The sequence below is a fragment of the Nestor notabilis genome, unplaced genomic scaffold (assembly GCF_000696875.1).
Source record: "Nestor notabilis isolate BGI_N333 unplaced genomic scaffold, ASM69687v1 scaffold23928, whole genome shotgun sequence".
Classification (NCBI taxonomy): domain Eukaryota; kingdom Metazoa; phylum Chordata; class Aves; order Psittaciformes; family Psittacidae; genus Nestor; species Nestor notabilis.
This window is the reverse complement of record NW_009941814.1, coordinates 14,240-31,174: the sequence shown is the minus strand read 5'-3', so window position 1 is coordinate 31,174 and position 16,935 is coordinate 14,240. Positions and strand designations below refer to the sequence as shown.

Below are 16,935 nucleotides of genomic sequence, written 5' to 3'. Positions count from 1 at the left end.
AAAAACCCAAAAAACAACAAACAAAACATTAGAACCCTACAGCTTTTCCAGAAGTATTTTTTCCATGTTCCTGGGCAATTTGCAAAACTCTGCATTAAAAGAGGGTCATTCACTCCCCTTGTGGGGAACCTTCTCCCTATAGGCTGTAGACGTGCTCCCTCCTGCCCACTTTGATAAATGGGGAGAAGACATGGCATTTTTGGGTATGGGCTTGTAGAAGGGTTTCTTGGGATCTGAGAAACTCATTCATTTGCAAAAGAAGGCTGTTTTTCACAAGGACCAGTCTTGCTTCAAGCAAGACTTCCCTCATCAAGAGGAAGAGTTCAGGCAAGGGAAATCTTAGCCTTTGGGGTGGGGAGGCAGGCTTGGCTCCTCCTGCACCAAGCAAGGGGCTGCCTCTGGCTGTCCTGGAGCAGTTCCAGTTCCTCTTGTGGTGTCTTATGATGCTCTTTGAGCAGTATTTTTCTTATTAAAAAAATTGCTGTAGAGGAGTTGGGCAGAGTCCTTAACAGCTCTTTTTGGGTTCACAGAGAACTGGGGTGTGTGACAGGAGAGGGGGCAGTCATCCAGATCCAAAGTGCTCCAACCCTGCTATTCTTCTGCTGTCAGCAAGAGGTTGCAGACCTTGGAGTTGGCTTGGTGTATTTTTTTTCCCTGCCTGCCTTTTCGAGTGGTGCTGCTCTGGCTCCCAGCAGACTTGGAAACTGTGAAGATTTCTCTGTGGGGTGAGGAAACAGCAAGATGTCTTCACTCATCTCAAGCACATCACACTGTTTCTACAGTATCTAGCCATATCCAGAGACTACCTGTATGGGATCTGCTCCTCTCTCAGCTGCAGGCACATGAGCACTGGGCTGCTGGAAAACCTCAACATGGTGTCAAACTGGACTGAGGTCTCCACCTCTGTCTGGCTTCTCAGGGTGGCTTGGAGGAAAGGGCTATCTAGTTCTGCCTGGAAATCAATGGCGAGGCTTCCCCTGTGAGAGAGCAGCACATAGGCCTGGTCACTGAGCAATTGCATCAAACGACCCCATAAGCATCTTGGGTCTGGCCATGGAAAAGGAGTGTGAACCCAGTGCCCACCAGACCCCTACTTAACATGTCTACCGGAAAAGACTGGACCAAGCAGAAGAGCAAGGGGCTCTGGAAAGCCAGCCCAAGGTGGAGCATTCCTTGTGCTAGGCCCCCTGGGTACCCTGCATCCCTAGAGCCAAGCAGTTTCCCACCCACTGACCTTGCATTGATGCTGGTTTTCAGTTCCTGCTCCCAAATGCTCACATCCATGTCAGCTGCAATGTCAAGCCCCAGCCCGCCCTGGAGTTTGATGGCCACTTGGAAGCCAGACTGCAGAGGAATGACCTGGAAGATGGAGAAGACAGACCTTGCTGTGACCAGGCACTGCTCTTGGCTGAGCAGCTGATAATGGCAACATCTTGTGGCTGCTGGGACTGCTAATCCCAACCCCACAGCTGGGCTTGCAAGGAAGGAACTGAAGCCATGTATGTTCCATGGCAGAAACAGCCATCCTGCTGTTTTACCAGTCCCAAGAGACATCTGGTTGCGCCACCTTGCTCTTAGACCTGGTCTGCAGTAACATAAAACTAAAATCCACTGGCTTGTGCTATGGGATTTGTTAAGTTTGGTGTGAAGGCAGGTTACACCCCCCTGTCCCCATCCAGTACCTGGTGATGGTCCATCAGCAGGAGGTTCCCTTTGACCACGCTTGTGGGTTCTCCGCTGCTTAACAGGACCTTGGCCATTAAGTCTGTATATCCCTGGAAGAAGATGATTGGACGCAACTGAACATCAAAGAAGATGGCAGACATCCCGGCCATCAGCTCTGGCTCCTCTTCCCCTTCCAAGACATTTTCTCCCAGCATTGACTCCATCCCTTGTGCTTCAATAGTGACCTAAAACACAGAAGCAGAGATGTGAAAGCTGTATGGAGCAAAGACGAAGAGTCTATTTTTTGCCCTACAATTCTATTTGAGTTGCTATACTTGTCCAGCCCTAGTGCAGGCACCCCTTGAAGCAGGAGGACAGTGATGAAGTGGGTTGGATGGGGCACCCAAACTATCCCTGAGCACTGTGCAGCAGTGGTGTCATACCTGCTGTGTTTTGAGGGAGTGGAGGTCTTCCTTCTCCAGAGCAGATCTGTCCAGTTTCATACCAATGATAGGGGGTACAAATTCATGTATTTCTGATACAGGGCACACTGAGTGCAGAGGTGAGGTCAAGCACCATAAGGAGGTTATGAGGGGACGCAAATGGAGCAGTGGCACCACTGGATTGGTGCTGTCACACACACCACCCCCCTGTATGTGGCCCCCAGCCACCCTCTGTGAAGCGCACCTGAGCTGCATGAAGCTGCTGTTCATGGCTGAGTAGTGAGAAGTCAGAGACACTCTTCCTCAGAAATCCACCCTCCAAAAACAGCAGGTCCAGCCCAAAGGTGGAAACCAGGTCCCGGGTGACTGAAAGGCAGATAGATGTCCATAAGCACCCCTGGACAGTGCCTGGCTCATGTCTCTCTGTGAATGAGTCACTGAATGGTGGTGAACCATAAATGCTCTGAGAGCAGCAGCAGGGGATGAAGGTGACAAGAAAATACAGAGCCTGTTGATGGGATGTGGAAGGCTGGGATCCTGGTAAGCACAGCCCTTGTGCCCAGTGCCAGCAAGTCAGTGCTCAGCAGGATGGGGCAGTGTCTTAGAAGAGCTTGCCAAGATTGATTGCAGGAATGGGGAGGTCACTGGGTACATCTAAAAGCAGGAACCCCAGAGCTCCTTGGTAATTTGTAAGCCTTCTCAATAGATTGTATGGGCTGGTCAGGGTGACTGACCTGCACAGATCTCTTATGTTAGCCATTAAATAGCTGATAAAGCTAGATGATCCAGAGGGGAAAGCTTCTCGGTACCATCTCCTTCCATTCTTGCCGTTATCAAAGGATTTAACATGGCAATATTTTCTTCCAGTTCTTGGCTGTTTTTCTTCCACCTACCCCCTACAAGGCTAGGCTGAGCTAATTTTAAGAGGGGAAGAAATGAGAGCTGAGGGGTGAAGATTTAAGCGGATATTTAGCAAGCATTGATTGTTGCAGTCTCTCTGAAGTTTGGCGATTTTTATCTCAGCACAAGGATTCTCCTCTTTGAAGAGCTTATTAAAAATATCTACTGAGCTGAGAAATGGAGCTGAATATCTTGACTTATCAGGAAAAGCACAAAAACTCCCACCTACAATCTGCCATTGGTTTCACCTCCAGCTGAAGTACCTCTCAAATTAGCAGGATTTGGGAAAAGTATGTGGCCCAGCCAAGCCCTCCTTCTGTAGGGGTGTCAGTGGGAAGTGTACATATATCTCAGGCGACGACAACCAGCCAGCCTCAGCTACTGCTGGGGGACATGCTTGGAAACCTCACACTGAGATTTTGGGGCACTTCTAAAAAGCTGAGGTCTCTTCTGAAAGCTGTCTTTCACTACCAAGCCCTACTTCAGCCATTTGAGGGGACAATGGGATCAATGTCCTCTGTGGTGTCACCTGTCAGAGGTCCTGAGAAAGAAGAGGAGATGCCGGCTTTTGAGAATAAGTTGTAATTATTTATCCGTGGGTCTCCCATGATGTCTTTCATTATCTTCCTGGAAGCAAGAGGGAAAGGGTATGTCAGCACTGGGAGGGAAGGAAGGGAAAATGTCAGTGCTTGTTACAGAAGGCTGTACAAATAAAGAAATATAAATTTCTGAAGTGTTTCTTTTGATTGCTGACTGTCCAAGGAAGTGTGAGCAAAAAATAGAAAAGAGCAGACATGGGCTCCCCTGAAACTTCTGTCTCCTCCAGCTTATTAGGATAAACCAGTCAGATATTTTTGTACAGCTTTTGCTTACCTCTGAAAAACGTTGGTGCTCAGTTTGTTTTGTGCAGACAGGAAGATTAATGCAGTTACAAATTGTGCACTGCCCTGCGAGACAGTTTTGGCCTCCAAGGACTCTGCTGAAACCACTAGCCTGGGTCCCACTGCCATGGGGCAGGACACTGTGTTTCAGCTGGCTGTGTGGAGCCTGCGTTAGCAGCTCTCCTCTTTTCTTCCTATAGCAGCTGGGAATTTCCAGGCAGCACCAATGCCAGCTTTAAGAAGTGATGCTAGCACACTTTAAAGGCTTGCTGGCTCAAATGCCACAGCTGGAGTGTGGAGGAGGAGAAAAATACAGTGATGTAGAGCTAGGGGAAAAAATGCAGCCTTCCCCTCTCGACCCACCTTGCTGGGTGGTGGTGAGCATACAGGCTATTCTGGACCTTCAGCAGCAGAAATGTTGCCATCTCTGTCTCCAACTCATTAGCAGCCAGCAGGATGTTGATGACATCCATGGGCAAGGGCTCCTTATCTAGGAGGATTTCTGCAGCTGCCAGGCGGCATGTTTTTTCACAGCTTTTCCTCTTCTTGTGGAAAATCCTCCTCATTGCTTGTTTCACCTGATGAGAGAAGGCAATTAAAATGGTGGTGGTAGGGTGGTAATGTGCAAGTGCCAAGTGGTAATGTGCTCCATTTTGCATCCCTGATAGCTTGGCTTTGAATGGGAAGAGGGACACCAAGCCTTGGCAGCTTTGTTTTGTACCTTGCTGGAGATGTGCTGAGCGGGGAATCGCCGCAGGGCAGAGATAGCCGCAGTGGCAGCCATGGTGGGGCCCTCCTCAGCATGGTCCAGGAGGGTGGGGATGGTTTCAGGGAGCGCTGCATTCCCCAGGGCCAGCAGGTAAATGACCACCTCGGACTCCTCCTCAGCATCTCTGAGGCTCCTGAGGATGGTTTCCACCCCACGCTCCACCTCCTGCTCGGGGTTTCCAGGAGGGCAGAAAAGGAGAGTGAGGTGAGGGACAGGAGATGTTATGGGCACCACCAGAGGAGGGGAGGAACATCTGAGAAAGCCAAGCATGGGATGACCCACCTGCAGCCCACATAGCTTCTGCTGGCACAGCCTGCCAATCAGAGAGCCCATGGCAAGTATCCCTGTCTCCTGGACCTCAGGGGCCAGCTGCTTCCCATCCAGCTTGTCCTGGGTATCCAGAAACAGGTAACATGAAGCAGGAAAGAAAAAGAATGGGTAAAAAGAGAGAGAAAGAACATGTTTTACCTCTTATCTCAAAGCACTTACCAAAAAAGTTAAAGCTAGTTCTTACCTGCCTTTAAGGAGGCAGTGTATGGTTTAATTGGATAAAATACTGATTTTTTCATAGTGGCTTTTAATTAAGCTTTTATTGTCTGTAATGCACTGATATAAAGCACTTTCTGCTGAATGTTTGTCTTCCAAGGAGCATCTACTTCCATTGCCAATGTCCCATTAAAAGTACATAAAATAATCCCATAAGCAGGAAGACATATTTCTGAAGAAAATATTTTGCCTTTTCAGGAAAACATGCTTGTTGTTCCCTCCTGCCTGGAAGCGGGTGAGGATCCACTCTGGACTCGGGACCCTCAGGCAGGGAGAGAAGTGTCCATACTTACTAACACCAGGCGGAGAAGCTGTCCTGAAGGCTGGGGAGAGAAAGCTGCCGCATAGAGAAACTTTTCCAGTAGGGAATTTGGCTTCTTGTTGAAATCCAGAAAGTCTGAGAGAGCTGCCAAGGATGCCACTGACTGAGCGGCCACTGCTGCCTCCATGATGAAGGGGCTGGAGCAAGAAGAGGGAAATCATCAGTGGCTCGACCCACCAAAAGAGCTGGAATGAAAACAAGGCGCCCTGTGCAGCTCCTCATTGCCCTTTCTCTTCTCCATGCTTTCCTCTTGCTTTAACCCTCAGAAGCTTCAGTTTCTAAGTTAAAAAAGACTAGAAGGTTGGCTCTGGCTCTGAACTCGCATATGTTGATGTATTCTACTGCAGAGAGGAGCCTGGCCTCAGTGCCTACACTGACAAGGGATGGATGCCTGTGGCCATGGGTGGGTGGCATGTAAATAACAGACCTCCAATTATATCTGCAGAAAGCCTTGCTGGAGTACTCACTCTGCTCCAAAGCCAGCAAAAAAATAAAGCCATGTAGTGTTTGTACAGAACAGACATTAAGAAAAACCAGAGTACATTCACACTACTTGGGATGGCTGCCTAGACCAGGTGTGGTGTATGGACCAGCACCAAATGACCCTAATTGCCAGGGCCAGGAATGGCCTATGTGCCTGGGTCTGCATGCACAGAAGTCAATTTTGGCAAGATAGCTCCCCGGATTCTCACAGCATCTCCTCAGGTGCTCTCCTCAGCAGCTGCAGAACATCTCTCTTCTTGGCACTGCGCAGCATCTGGATGAACCTCTGGAATTGCCAGGTTGTCGACGCCTTCGAGGTGTCCATTTTGAGTCTCTGGCTGTCAAAAGCTTTCAGGTAGGCTCTCAGCTGCAAAGATGAAGTTTGCTAGGTGGGATTTAGCTTCTTTTAGCCTCATTATCATGGGATAACGTTTATGCTCAGGAAATATTTAGGAGTGGGAGGGGCCCATGTAGGTCATGCAGTTGTCTGCAGGCCTCTACTGCAGCCTTCCACCCTCACCGCTGAGAACTTGTGCTGAAGCCCAAATTCCCCAGTTTGTGGTATGTATCAGGAAAAGAGCAGGAGAAACTGGGAGCAGCCCTGGTGCCTTAAAGTTGTTGCAATTCCAGATTTCCCAGGTGAAAAGCCTGGAGGACTTGAGGACACAAAAAAATGCCCATTGTTTGTCCTTCCAGCCTAACCTGCAGTGGAAATGTTTCCTGACCTCAACTCTGTGATGCATTTAACCCAGCTGTATGTGCCAGCTGTGCATCAGCTTACTTCCCCCATCACAGAAATGCAGCTGTGTCGGGGAGTCCTTCCACCATGGGTAGTGGTACATTAGACACCATTCAGGACAGGTAACAGGTCAGGCTGCTGCTCTACAGCACTCCTGGGGCCACATCCTGCCTTGACCGCAGTAACCAGCCCCTCCAAATCCACCACTGTGGCTTTACCCCAAATCCTACAGCTTTCTGTCTGCCTGCCCAAGTGCCCAGCTTGGGATAGAGCATGTGGTGAGTTTGGGGGTTGGGTAAAATCACTGACCGAAGGGCATTGGATGCAGACCCTCCTGAAGGGCAGGCTGGCCATGCCCAGAGGCTGGTGCTGCCCCTTCAGGCCAGCCAGTGCATCCTCAAGGCTTTGTGCAGCCACCTCTGCCGGGCCAGGTATTGGAGGAGATGCCAGCTGGAGCTGCTGCCTGTGGAGGGAGAAGAAGCCATTTGGAAGTGCTTCATCATTTACAGCCTCTGTGGCTCAGAGGCTGGTTGGGTTCATGCAGGTTTGGAGAAGGAGGAGGTGTGGGGGCAAGCTGTCAAAAGGCTCCTGGTGACCCCTCTGTGCCATGCCCAGCTGCTGTACTATGTCCTCCTTGCTACCTGCACCAGGCTGTGCAACCCAAGCTGTCAGGAGAGCACTGAACACATCCAACAGATGCACCTTCATCCCATGCCAGGCTGCCTAATTTGGGCAGTGGCACAGGGACATCACTCACCTTGAACTGATTTTGATGCCAGTGGTGGACTTCAGGGCTGGAGACACCACGTGGGTTTCCTCTGCCAGCACTGACTGGAGGAGGTTGTTTTTTACCATGTACTGACTTCTGCTGGTGGGCTGCCACTTGAGTCCAAAAATCTTGGAAGAGAAAAGGCAAGGATTAAAAATGCAACCTTTTCTCTCCTCCCCTCTCTCCAGGAGACTTCTTTCCTCTCTATTAGCAGCAAAAGAGTTTTCCAGTCCACAAAGTCACCTGATTTGCTTGCAAAGTGTAGGAAAGGAAAATCTGGAAGATCCTAACCTCTTCCTAGATGTGGGAGAAGGCAGCACCAGGTGAGTACCACAGTGAGGGGATACTTTTGTCCATGGCTGATGGGGGTGACAGACTGGTGACACCACGCGGACTTACTTTTTCATTACAAGGTGGTGTCCCCATGGTTCAGCCACAGAAGGGCAGCAGAAAGAGCAGGGGATGCTCCTGCCTGGCTTGGGTGATGCATGGAGACTGTAAACAGGAAATAAATGCCTCCCAAAGCACTGCCCTTACTTCAGGACTATTCACCAGTGCTAGCTCCACAGCTGCCCCAACACAGCTGGGTGTGGGAAGAGGAATGATCCTCAATGCCAAAACCCGCCTCATCCTGATGAGCACCAGCAAGGACATCCTCCAAGTGAAATAGAAAGCTAAGCAACAGCAATTTCCATAGAGCTCATGACAAAAAATATTCGGCTTCCTAGCTGTGCTATGTGGTGACACTGGGGAAGCTCTCTGGATTTTTTCTTTCCGAAAGAAATTATGCACTCGCTGGACTTCACCTCTGCTTCATCAACCAGCTGTGGTGAGGGGAGCATGGGTCATGCTGGGAGATATTATCAGAGCAGCTGGGCTTGCACATGGCAGGTGTTGGGGAAGGGAAGAGCTGAACCATGTGCAAGAGTGGGTTTTGACAGCAAATGGCATTAGCAGTAACAACATCACTATTTTAATAGAGGTTTTTTAACCATAGGCTTTGCCTTTTACAGAACTGGGCAGCATCGTTATTTTGCTGTCACAGCTACAGACACAGGCAAGGTCCAGAGAGCTGCCTCAATCCAGAGAGCAGGCTTGTGGGAAAATGCTATTGCCAAAAATGTGCTATGTAGAGTTTGTTATTTGCTTGAGTAAATTTGCCATGATTCATACCCCAGAAAGCTCTTATTATAGGAACACTCAGATTTTGACTGCAGGTGTTGAGACCCCTGCCAAAACCCATGGGCTCTCTGTACAGTGATGTCCATTTTTATATAGAATTCAGTAGAATTTATATATTTTAAAAGACCCATTGATTTTTATCACAGCAGGTATAATGGCATTAAGACCCACAGAGTTCATCTATTTATATCAGGGCTGAACAAGGGCTACTGCTTTAAACGAAACAAGCAGTGGTCTTTGGCCCTGTCCCCTGTCAACCTAATCCAATGAGTTTGAAGTCCAGAAAACATTTTTGTATCTCCACCTTCCCAAGCAGGATTAGCTGACAGGTGAGAAGTGATAACAAGGATGGGATGATGCAGTATGTGTTTTCTGATCCTAACCACCTTGAAACTATATGCTTTTCTTGAGGTGTGTTGGTACGTCCTGCTCTGGGTATGGGTCTAAGAGCTAGAGTCCCATCTCAGACTGGTGCAAAAGGCTGAAGCCAGCTGGAAGTGGGACTCAAATCCCACTTGCAGGAAGATTTTGGGGCCAGCCCTAGTGTATTTGGTATAAGTTGAGCCCACCACCGCAAGAGCATTGGACTTGCTTTGTTTATGGAGGTGAATCCAGCGTTCGGCTTTATACAGCTGAGGAGATCTTTTGTTTTAGTGATGGAATGGTTGGACACGGTGTATGTGACTTGGCAGCTCCCAGAGGCATCCTCCTGAAACACAAATGTAAGTGAGCATTGGTAAGTGTGATTGGCTTTGATTGACTCTGAATAAAATGATCTATGCAGAGGACAGATTAATTAATAGAAAAATAATCAAAAAGCTAGAAAATGGGCCATATTCAAGAGTGGTGGATAGCTCCAAGTCCATCGGGGTGGGAAATTTGCTTTTGAAAACTCAGGCTAACACCACCACAACATTTTTGTGCCTATGTTTTGGGTTTTGAGTTATTCCATGTTGTTCACAGGTCACTCCAGCATCAGTTGAGCTCTGGGGGAAGGGATTTCCTTGCTGTTTGCTGGCTAGGCTAGGCAAAACAAATTCTGCTTGGCAGAAATTCTTACAGAGTTTTTTTTCTCCACTATTCCTATGGTCCAGGGAAAGATCATGGTTTTATAAGTGTGTCCATTCCTGAATATCATCTACTTACTTTGCTGGAGCAGCAAAGCCCATGATGTTTATGCTGAATTTTGCCTCCTCTGCTGAAGCACCTGGGATGGCTGTGCCTTGGGGCTGGTGCTCCTGCTGTGGCATGGTCCCTGGCTTTCGGGCAGGATCTGGCCCCAGCTCTGCACCTACCTCCACTGCAGTGCCAGCATGGGGCTGGAGCTGGAGCAGACTGACAATGCCTCTCTTCAGGTTCGAGATCAGGATGCTTTCTGCTTCATTCCCATAGAAGGCTTTGACCTGGAAGGGCAAGATGTGGTGTCTGGCTGCTGGGACAGCTCTGAGGCCTCTGCAGACTCTCTGCTGCCTTCCCTACTGAAAGGCATCTCCCCTGCAGCCTAAGCAACATCCTCTAGATACCTGAAGATTTTTCTCAAGGTGGACTGTATCCCTCAATAGCATGATCTTTGTGGGTGTATGCCCACAAAATCCCCTTTCCCTGTTTTTCCAAAGCTTTAGAGGAGAAGGTCAGAAAGGAGTTATATTCCATGGTTAGGACTGAAGCCCTTTTAACATGGGAAACCGCATCTCCAGTTGAGCCTACAGCCCCTTTGGAGGACGGGACTCCACCTAGGGTCATACTGGACCCTGTGGGAGACTATATTCCTACATTTGCCACTCTGTTTCCTTGTGTTCTGATAGGAAATCAGGGGTGAAGCAGGTGTTCATATGGGCTCCATAGCTGGGAAAATCTGGGATGTGGGCAGAAGCGTTCTGCAGAGCACATGAGCAAGCCTGGGAGGTATCCAGCTGACCTTCCCGCTGGTCCAGGAGATGAACACTGGCTGCTGGAGCTCTGCCTGTGATTCCTGGCTCAGTGCAATCTCTGCAGGGGGTCCTCTAGTACCATCCTGGTTTCTTTCCTCTTCTGGCTCATGCTGGGCTTTCAGGTTGTGGACCTATGATGGCAGAAGATGGCAGAAAACAGTGACCAAGCATGTTTGCCCTAAAGTTGCTATGCATTTTACCTGCCAGTAAAATGACCTCTTGGTCAGAGAGGACATTTTTCAGGTGGCTTGGGCTAGAGAGGGAAGGGGCTAAAGAAAGACAGCATCACTGCTCCCAGGAGGAGTACCCATTTGCAATGGCTTTACCAACTCACACACCTGCAACTGGAGCAGCTCTTCCCTGTCTTGGTCCCTCCAGAGCCTGTGCAGCTGGACCAGTGCCTCAGCCCGCAGCCAGGCTCCCTGCAGGGACGGCGCGGATGTGTGGTCCAGCTGGACATCCAGGGCATAGCGGTACTGATACAGGGTCCTAGGCTGGAAAGAAAGCAGCTGCAAGTCCCCTGAGGAAAGATGCAAATGCCGAAAGCATGAGGTTGCAGACTCAGTCCTTCCACTTGCTGCAGCCAGCATCCTCCCTCCTAGAAAGGACCTGGACTTGCAGAGATGCTTGCAACCTGTATCAATTTGCCTCCTGGAAGTATCATTTTTACACCAAGCAGTAGGTATAACTGACATGTTTGAGGGAGAACATAGGAAGGTTTTAATGGGAAATTATTGGTGCCTGCAATTTGGATATTTGGGTGTTCTTAGGGTGGCAGCTGATTCCTGCTTGTTTTTCCAGCTCCGTCTTAAATATGCTGGCCAGAGTGTTGGCTCTGCTTCGGGATTTGAGGAATTTTTGAAAGAGCCAGGGAAATGCACTTTGATCCTGAAGCAAAGTTTCCTGAGCAGGAAACTTACCCATACAGGAGGGATATCTCAGAGTCTTTTCAGCATTGTACATTAACTGGGGCAAAGTTAGCATTTTTATTTAGGGCAGAAGAGAGGCTATATTCTTCATATTATATGTTTCCCAACAGAACTGCTAACTCTTAATTAAACCACTGACTTTGTGATAGGGCAAAATGAATTTGGTATGGCAGTTTTAGATCAGAACTCCTTGCCTTAATCTTATCTATCTAGAGTTATTTGGAGTCGTTTCTCTTGTTTGTATACAAATATGACTGTAGGGGGGAGGGTTGCCTTTGCCATGATATAACCAGTCTAATGTACCTTCTAAAGTCACTTGAAAATCTCCTGCAAATCTTATGCACTTGCTGGGCTTCTGAAATGTTTTAAAGTTTTGTTACTTTTGCTGTAATAACAAATGAAAGGAATCGGTGGAAATCCTGCTTGCTCCCCGAGGCTTTGCTCTGTGAGTCAGGCTGAGGAGTTTCTATATTTCTGCACTGTGTACAGTTTAAAAAGCTCCAACTCTACAGTTTTCCTCACCCCTGAGGGAGGACTTCCACAGTCCCAGAAAACCTCCCTGCCTTGAGAGATGTTCAGTCCATTTGCTGTTTTGGCAATAACTCTTCTCTCCCTGTCTGGAGACTAGGGAGATGTTGCATTATGGCGAGCCCCGGGAGGCTTTTTATGCACTGGGATAAGCATCCTGCCTCTCAGGGCATTTAAAGCCTGTTGTGTCCCTGGACCCGAAGCAGCAAAAAGTCTCTTACCTTTTGCTGTGCTCATGAAGGAAAAGCAAAGCAGGCAAACGTATCCCAAACCTACTTGCGGATTCATGGTGGGCTGTGGGATCTGAGCGGGAGACGGGGAAGGAAGGCGAGTGGGAGAGGGACTATACAACAAAAGTGAGCAAGATCTGCAGCGTCAGGCGATGGGGCCCACCTTCTCCCTATCCCCGCCTTATGCACCCAAGGAAAAGCAAATAATTAAACCTTTGCACCAACCCCCAGCAGCCACGGAGGGTTTGGAAATCAGCTAAGGGTTGCCAAAGACTGGCGAGTGGGGAGAAAAGCTGCAAAAAAGAGCTGCCAGAAGCACTGTGGGGTGGAGAAATTGCCAATTTGCCTTGATGTGGGAGTGGGATGTTCAGAAAGCTGCTCTGTTCCTTGGTGAACCATCTCCTCCTGCCAGAAGGGAAACGGGAAGAAACGGAAGGGGAAGGGGGGAAACTGTTTTTTCATCCTTTTAGTTAGACTGGGATTTGCAGCTTGGAGGCTCAAATTACTTAAAGGGCCAGTCTGGAGGGGGATGGGGAGATCCTGCTGATGGGTTGGACTATGAATACCGTTATCTATCCCTGTGATCTCCCCCAAAACAGCGTGGGAAAGGGTTTAGGAGGTGGGTGCTTTGCTGGTTGTGTTCCACATAGCCTGCTAACCCCTTGGCCCACTAACAGTGCTTTTTTAATGTGCAGGAACTTTGAGTGCCGAGTTTAGTTGGTTCCTAAAGACACTACAGGCTGCGAAGGGCCAAAGTCCATATGAGGTGGTGATGTGGCTTAGGGTTCTGTGAAGTTTGTTTGCCAAAAATTATGGGAGATAGCGGGGCACATTGCACCCTCCTTGTACATGGATCTGTGATGCCATTGCGAGGCTCTGCCTGCATCAGCTTCTCTTCCTGGGATGCACTGAGAGAGCAAAGCACACTGCGGATGATGGGTTTACGCAAAAAGCTTTAGCACTTTAGCTAGGGTGAGGAAAAATGAAATATTTCAAAGAACAAAGTGGCTGTTAAGGGTTTAAGTCCTGAAAATAAGGTTGCAAAGTGTTTGTAGCCTAAACACACTACCTGAAGAGGAAAGGCAAACAGAGATAGCTTGTGAAGAAGACTCTGCTGAAAAGGTGGCCTCAAACTGGAACTGAACTTCAGCAGGTTTGCTTATTTAGACTTGGGTGCTGAGTCCTGCCAGGACCGGCGTATGGGAAGGGGACAAGCTGCAACCTACTTTCTCATAGACAGCTCTGGACTGCCGGTTGCTATCTGCTGGGAAGATGAGAGGCAAAACCATGTGATAGTCCCTCAACAGCATTTTTCTGGAGGTCCCAAGGAAAAGAGTTTATCCACTGACTATGCTACCGGGAATGAGGTGCTGAGCTCCCCCTTGAAATCTGCATGGGAGGTGTCTCATGTCATTTCATGATCTCCTGTTATAATCTCATCCTCATGACAAGATAGCAATGGGCAGAGAAAGCAGTCATGCAGCTGAACAGTTACAAGGAATGAGTTTTATCTCTAGGTTCCTAAATCACGTCTCCAGACTAAACCAGCCATCCCAGATGCCTTCCAAAGGCAGCAGAGGGGTGTCTTTGGAGGATGCCATGTGCCGCTTATCTTGGACATTGCCTTACTGTGACATTAATCTCCCTCTGATGGTATTTATTTAACTCCATCAATTATGTAGGAAATTTAATACCTAGCTCAGACTTTGATGTGTAACTTTGAAATGAATTCTGCCTTCTGATGTGCAGCTTTGCCAGTCACTGTGACAATTTCTCTGCCTGCAGAGAAAACTCCCCCAAGTTTGTTAGTGAGGAAGGGAAGGCTGGGATGAACAGTGAGTTTCAGTGCCAGTTTTCACCTGGTTTCTCTTACTCCAGATCCAGTTCTTGCTTCTGTCTCTGGGAGAATATGTGAAACTGTAAAGCAGAAGAAATCAGATGTTTTAAACTTCTGCTGCTGGTCATGAAAATGAAGGGCAGATAGCTTTGCCTATTGCTCAGTGTTGCTGCATTTGTCCACTCCATAATGACCATAGGACACCATGGCTGTGGGTCTAGGCAAAGGCGCTGTTGCCCAGCATTACTGCATGGTTACCCATACCCTGTGCTTTCATCCATGTACTGCCCCAGTGATGAGATAAACGTCAGTGAGCTTTGAATCCATACTTGTGCAAGACTAATCAACATTCCTTGATGCATCTCCTTTCACATGCTGGTCCTTTCTCCCTGCATGGGGACCCTCCACCAGTCTCCCCAGCCCTTGCTTGGCTCCCTGAACCTGCTCTGCAGGTACCTGCTGGGCTGGTCAGTCCTCCTGTGCTAATCCCTGGAGGTCAGATCCCCTGCACTCCCTGGTCTCTGCCCCCACTACCTGTGGCTCAGGCTGGAGGTTGGCAGCTAGAGTCTCCAACAAACCCAGAATGATGTTATTTTCACTAAGAGGAGGGCAGAGGAAGCAGAAGTGAGTGTGCTTCCACTGCTGCATTAGAAGCTTTGATAGTGTCACAGCTGAACCTCTTTTCTGAACGTTCCCTTTTAATTTCCACTGACTTCAAATTCAACCAGTTCTTATAAGGCCTCCTATTTGCTAAGTGTTCTTCACATCTGGAGCTGTCATGCTCTTCGAAAGATGCCTTATGAAACTTTGCAAGCCTACGGTCAGATGCATGGTCTTAAAAACAGTGCTGCTGAAATCTTGGGTGCTTCTCCAGCCCCTTGAGTATTACCCAAGGGAAATGTGATCTCCTGTTTCAGTCCAGGTGCAACCTGTCAGTGCAAAGCCTCTTCTAATAAATTCATGTAGTATGGTCTTCTTCATTTCACTTTCTCATTTGGACACTGTGCTGCTAATTCTCTTGGAAATGACATGGTGACAAGCTCTATGGACAGAATTGGGATGCTGATCCACCCACACTGGTCCCCAGAACTCATGTCTCCCAGTGGCTGGCTGCCAAATCACTATGGGGGAGGCCAGTGGCAGGACCTGACGTGGCAGCTCTGAAACCATTGTCAGGGCAGAGCAGAGCAGGTACAGTCAGTCTAACCAGGTCACTGTGCCCCAGGATCAGAGGCACAGGCGGGGACCTTGTCACCAAGGTGTGATATCAGGATGGACTTTGGCAAAGGGTAGTCAGCCTGCCCAGAGGCTGATGAAAGCAGGATGGAGGCAACGAGGACTGCTACATCTTTCATCAAAGACCATTGACTGCAAGCCTCAACCTGTGGGTGTTTCCAGGGGACTTTCAGGTGTAGATTTTCATTAAAAATATCTAGTGGAAATAATGAGACCCAAACATTCCTTACTCAGGGAAATACCAGTAATGGTGGCCAGTCTCTAGGCTTGGAGACTCTCTGGGGTCTGACCTGGGGAGGCCACTCTACCATCTGAGGGTTTTCCCAGCACAGCTGTTGTCTAGCTGAGGAGTTTCCAGCTCTTGATCACTCTGGGGCAGATGGGAAGCTGGAAGGAAACACTGCCTGAGGGCTCTGTTCCTCTCCCATTTTTTGCATGTGATCTTTAGTTGCACACCCACTCCAGCCTCTTATTATTCAGGACTTTTTAGGAAAGACCTGGAAGCAAGGAGAAAAAAACCCACTGATAAAATATGCAGATAGCCCAGAAGGGGAAGCGGGAGATAACAAAGAGTACATAACAGGCCTCAGGGATAAATCTTTACAGGGTGACACAGTGGAAAAGAGCAAAGGCAAAGAGCAAAGAATGCAGGCTGCTTTAGAGTCATTCTCCTGCGGGACACCACAGCTGCTGCTAGTCAGGACATCCCACAGCAGGTCCCCTTAGTAAGAATGATTCACCATGGAGCGAACTGTAGAGGGAGCTATGGGATGCTCCATCCCTTTGTAACCAAGAAGCCAGAAGGAGGGTTTTGCTGGAAGATACTCAGCAATGCAAGAACAACCAGATGAAACTCTTCAGCTCTGCTAAACGCAGCAGATGATGTGTTGTAATAACCTATAATGGCTATACATCCCATTTGGTGCATTCGTCTTTTCTACCAGGGACCAGAAGCTTGTGAAATAGATCCTGGTGTCTGTCCGTCTGTCGCAGCCACCTCAGCTCCAGCTCTTTGCCAACCACTTCAATCTCTTTTCCTCACCACAAACTCTTGCTGCTGGAAGGGGAGGACAGCTTGTCCTCCACCAAGTGTCATGTCATGCTTTGCTCCTCGTTTTCAGAGGTCTCACCTTCCAACTTCTGCTCAAGTCCCTTCGCTCTTACCCCATTCCAGCTTTCCCATGCTCTGTGGCCCTCCTTGTCTTTTGTCTGCAGCCGCTGATAAATCCTGGTCCACTCTCTGGAGTGTCAGCTCAACTGTGTGCTGAGGCAGGACCAGGCTCATGATTCAAGGTGGAAATGGCTGCATCAAACCAGTTCTTGGTTTGGCTCCAGCCCCTCCATTTTTGGTGCTGGAGGCATCAGCTTTGAGTGGCAAAGGCAGGTTTCCAATGCCAAAGGGAAGGGGTTCTCAGGGCTTCAGAGACTGCAAGTTTGTATGTGATAAAGGGGTGCATATTGCTGTCTCAAAAGAGTCATGCAGATGTGCCTGATGGGTGTTTCCTTAGTGTTTTCTAATTGTTGTGCTTACAAATCTGTGCAGAC

General features: G+C 48.7%; 1 protein-coding gene across 1 annotated transcript; it reads right to left on the bottom strand.

Annotated features, from left to right (window-relative positions):
- Positions 1-591: 591 nt before the first annotated feature.
- Positions 592-12,324, bottom strand: LOC104410819 (microsomal triglyceride transfer protein large subunit-like). Its single transcript, XM_010021082.1, has 18 exons — positions 12,309-12,324; positions 10,969-11,150; positions 10,618-10,761; positions 9,995-10,102; positions 9,292-9,408; positions 7,506-7,645; positions 7,058-7,211; positions 6,219-6,376; positions 5,498-5,663; positions 4,941-5,048; positions 4,611-4,823; positions 4,253-4,467; positions 3,538-3,635; positions 2,353-2,474; positions 1,683-1,910; positions 1,235-1,359; positions 807-977; positions 592-718 (listed from the first exon to the last, which is right to left on the bottom strand). Exons 1-18 carry the CDS (start codon positions 12,322-12,324, stop codon positions 592-594), a joined length of 2,592 nt encoding a protein of 863 aa, XP_010019384.1.
- Positions 12,325-16,935: the final 4,611 nt, after the last annotated feature.

Excerpts from the sequence above, each read along its gene's own strand:
- LOC104410819 (XM_010021082.1), bottom strand. Across the intron at positions 9,409-9,994 it reads ATGCTGGCACTGCAGTGGAG|GAGGATGCCTCTGGGAGCTG; the intron begins GTAGGTGCAGAG and ends TTTGTGTTTCAG. Across the intron at positions 1,911-2,352 it reads AGCAGCTTCATGCAGCTCAG|GTCACTATTGAAGCACAAGG; the intron begins GTGCGCTTCACA and ends TCTGTGTTTTAG.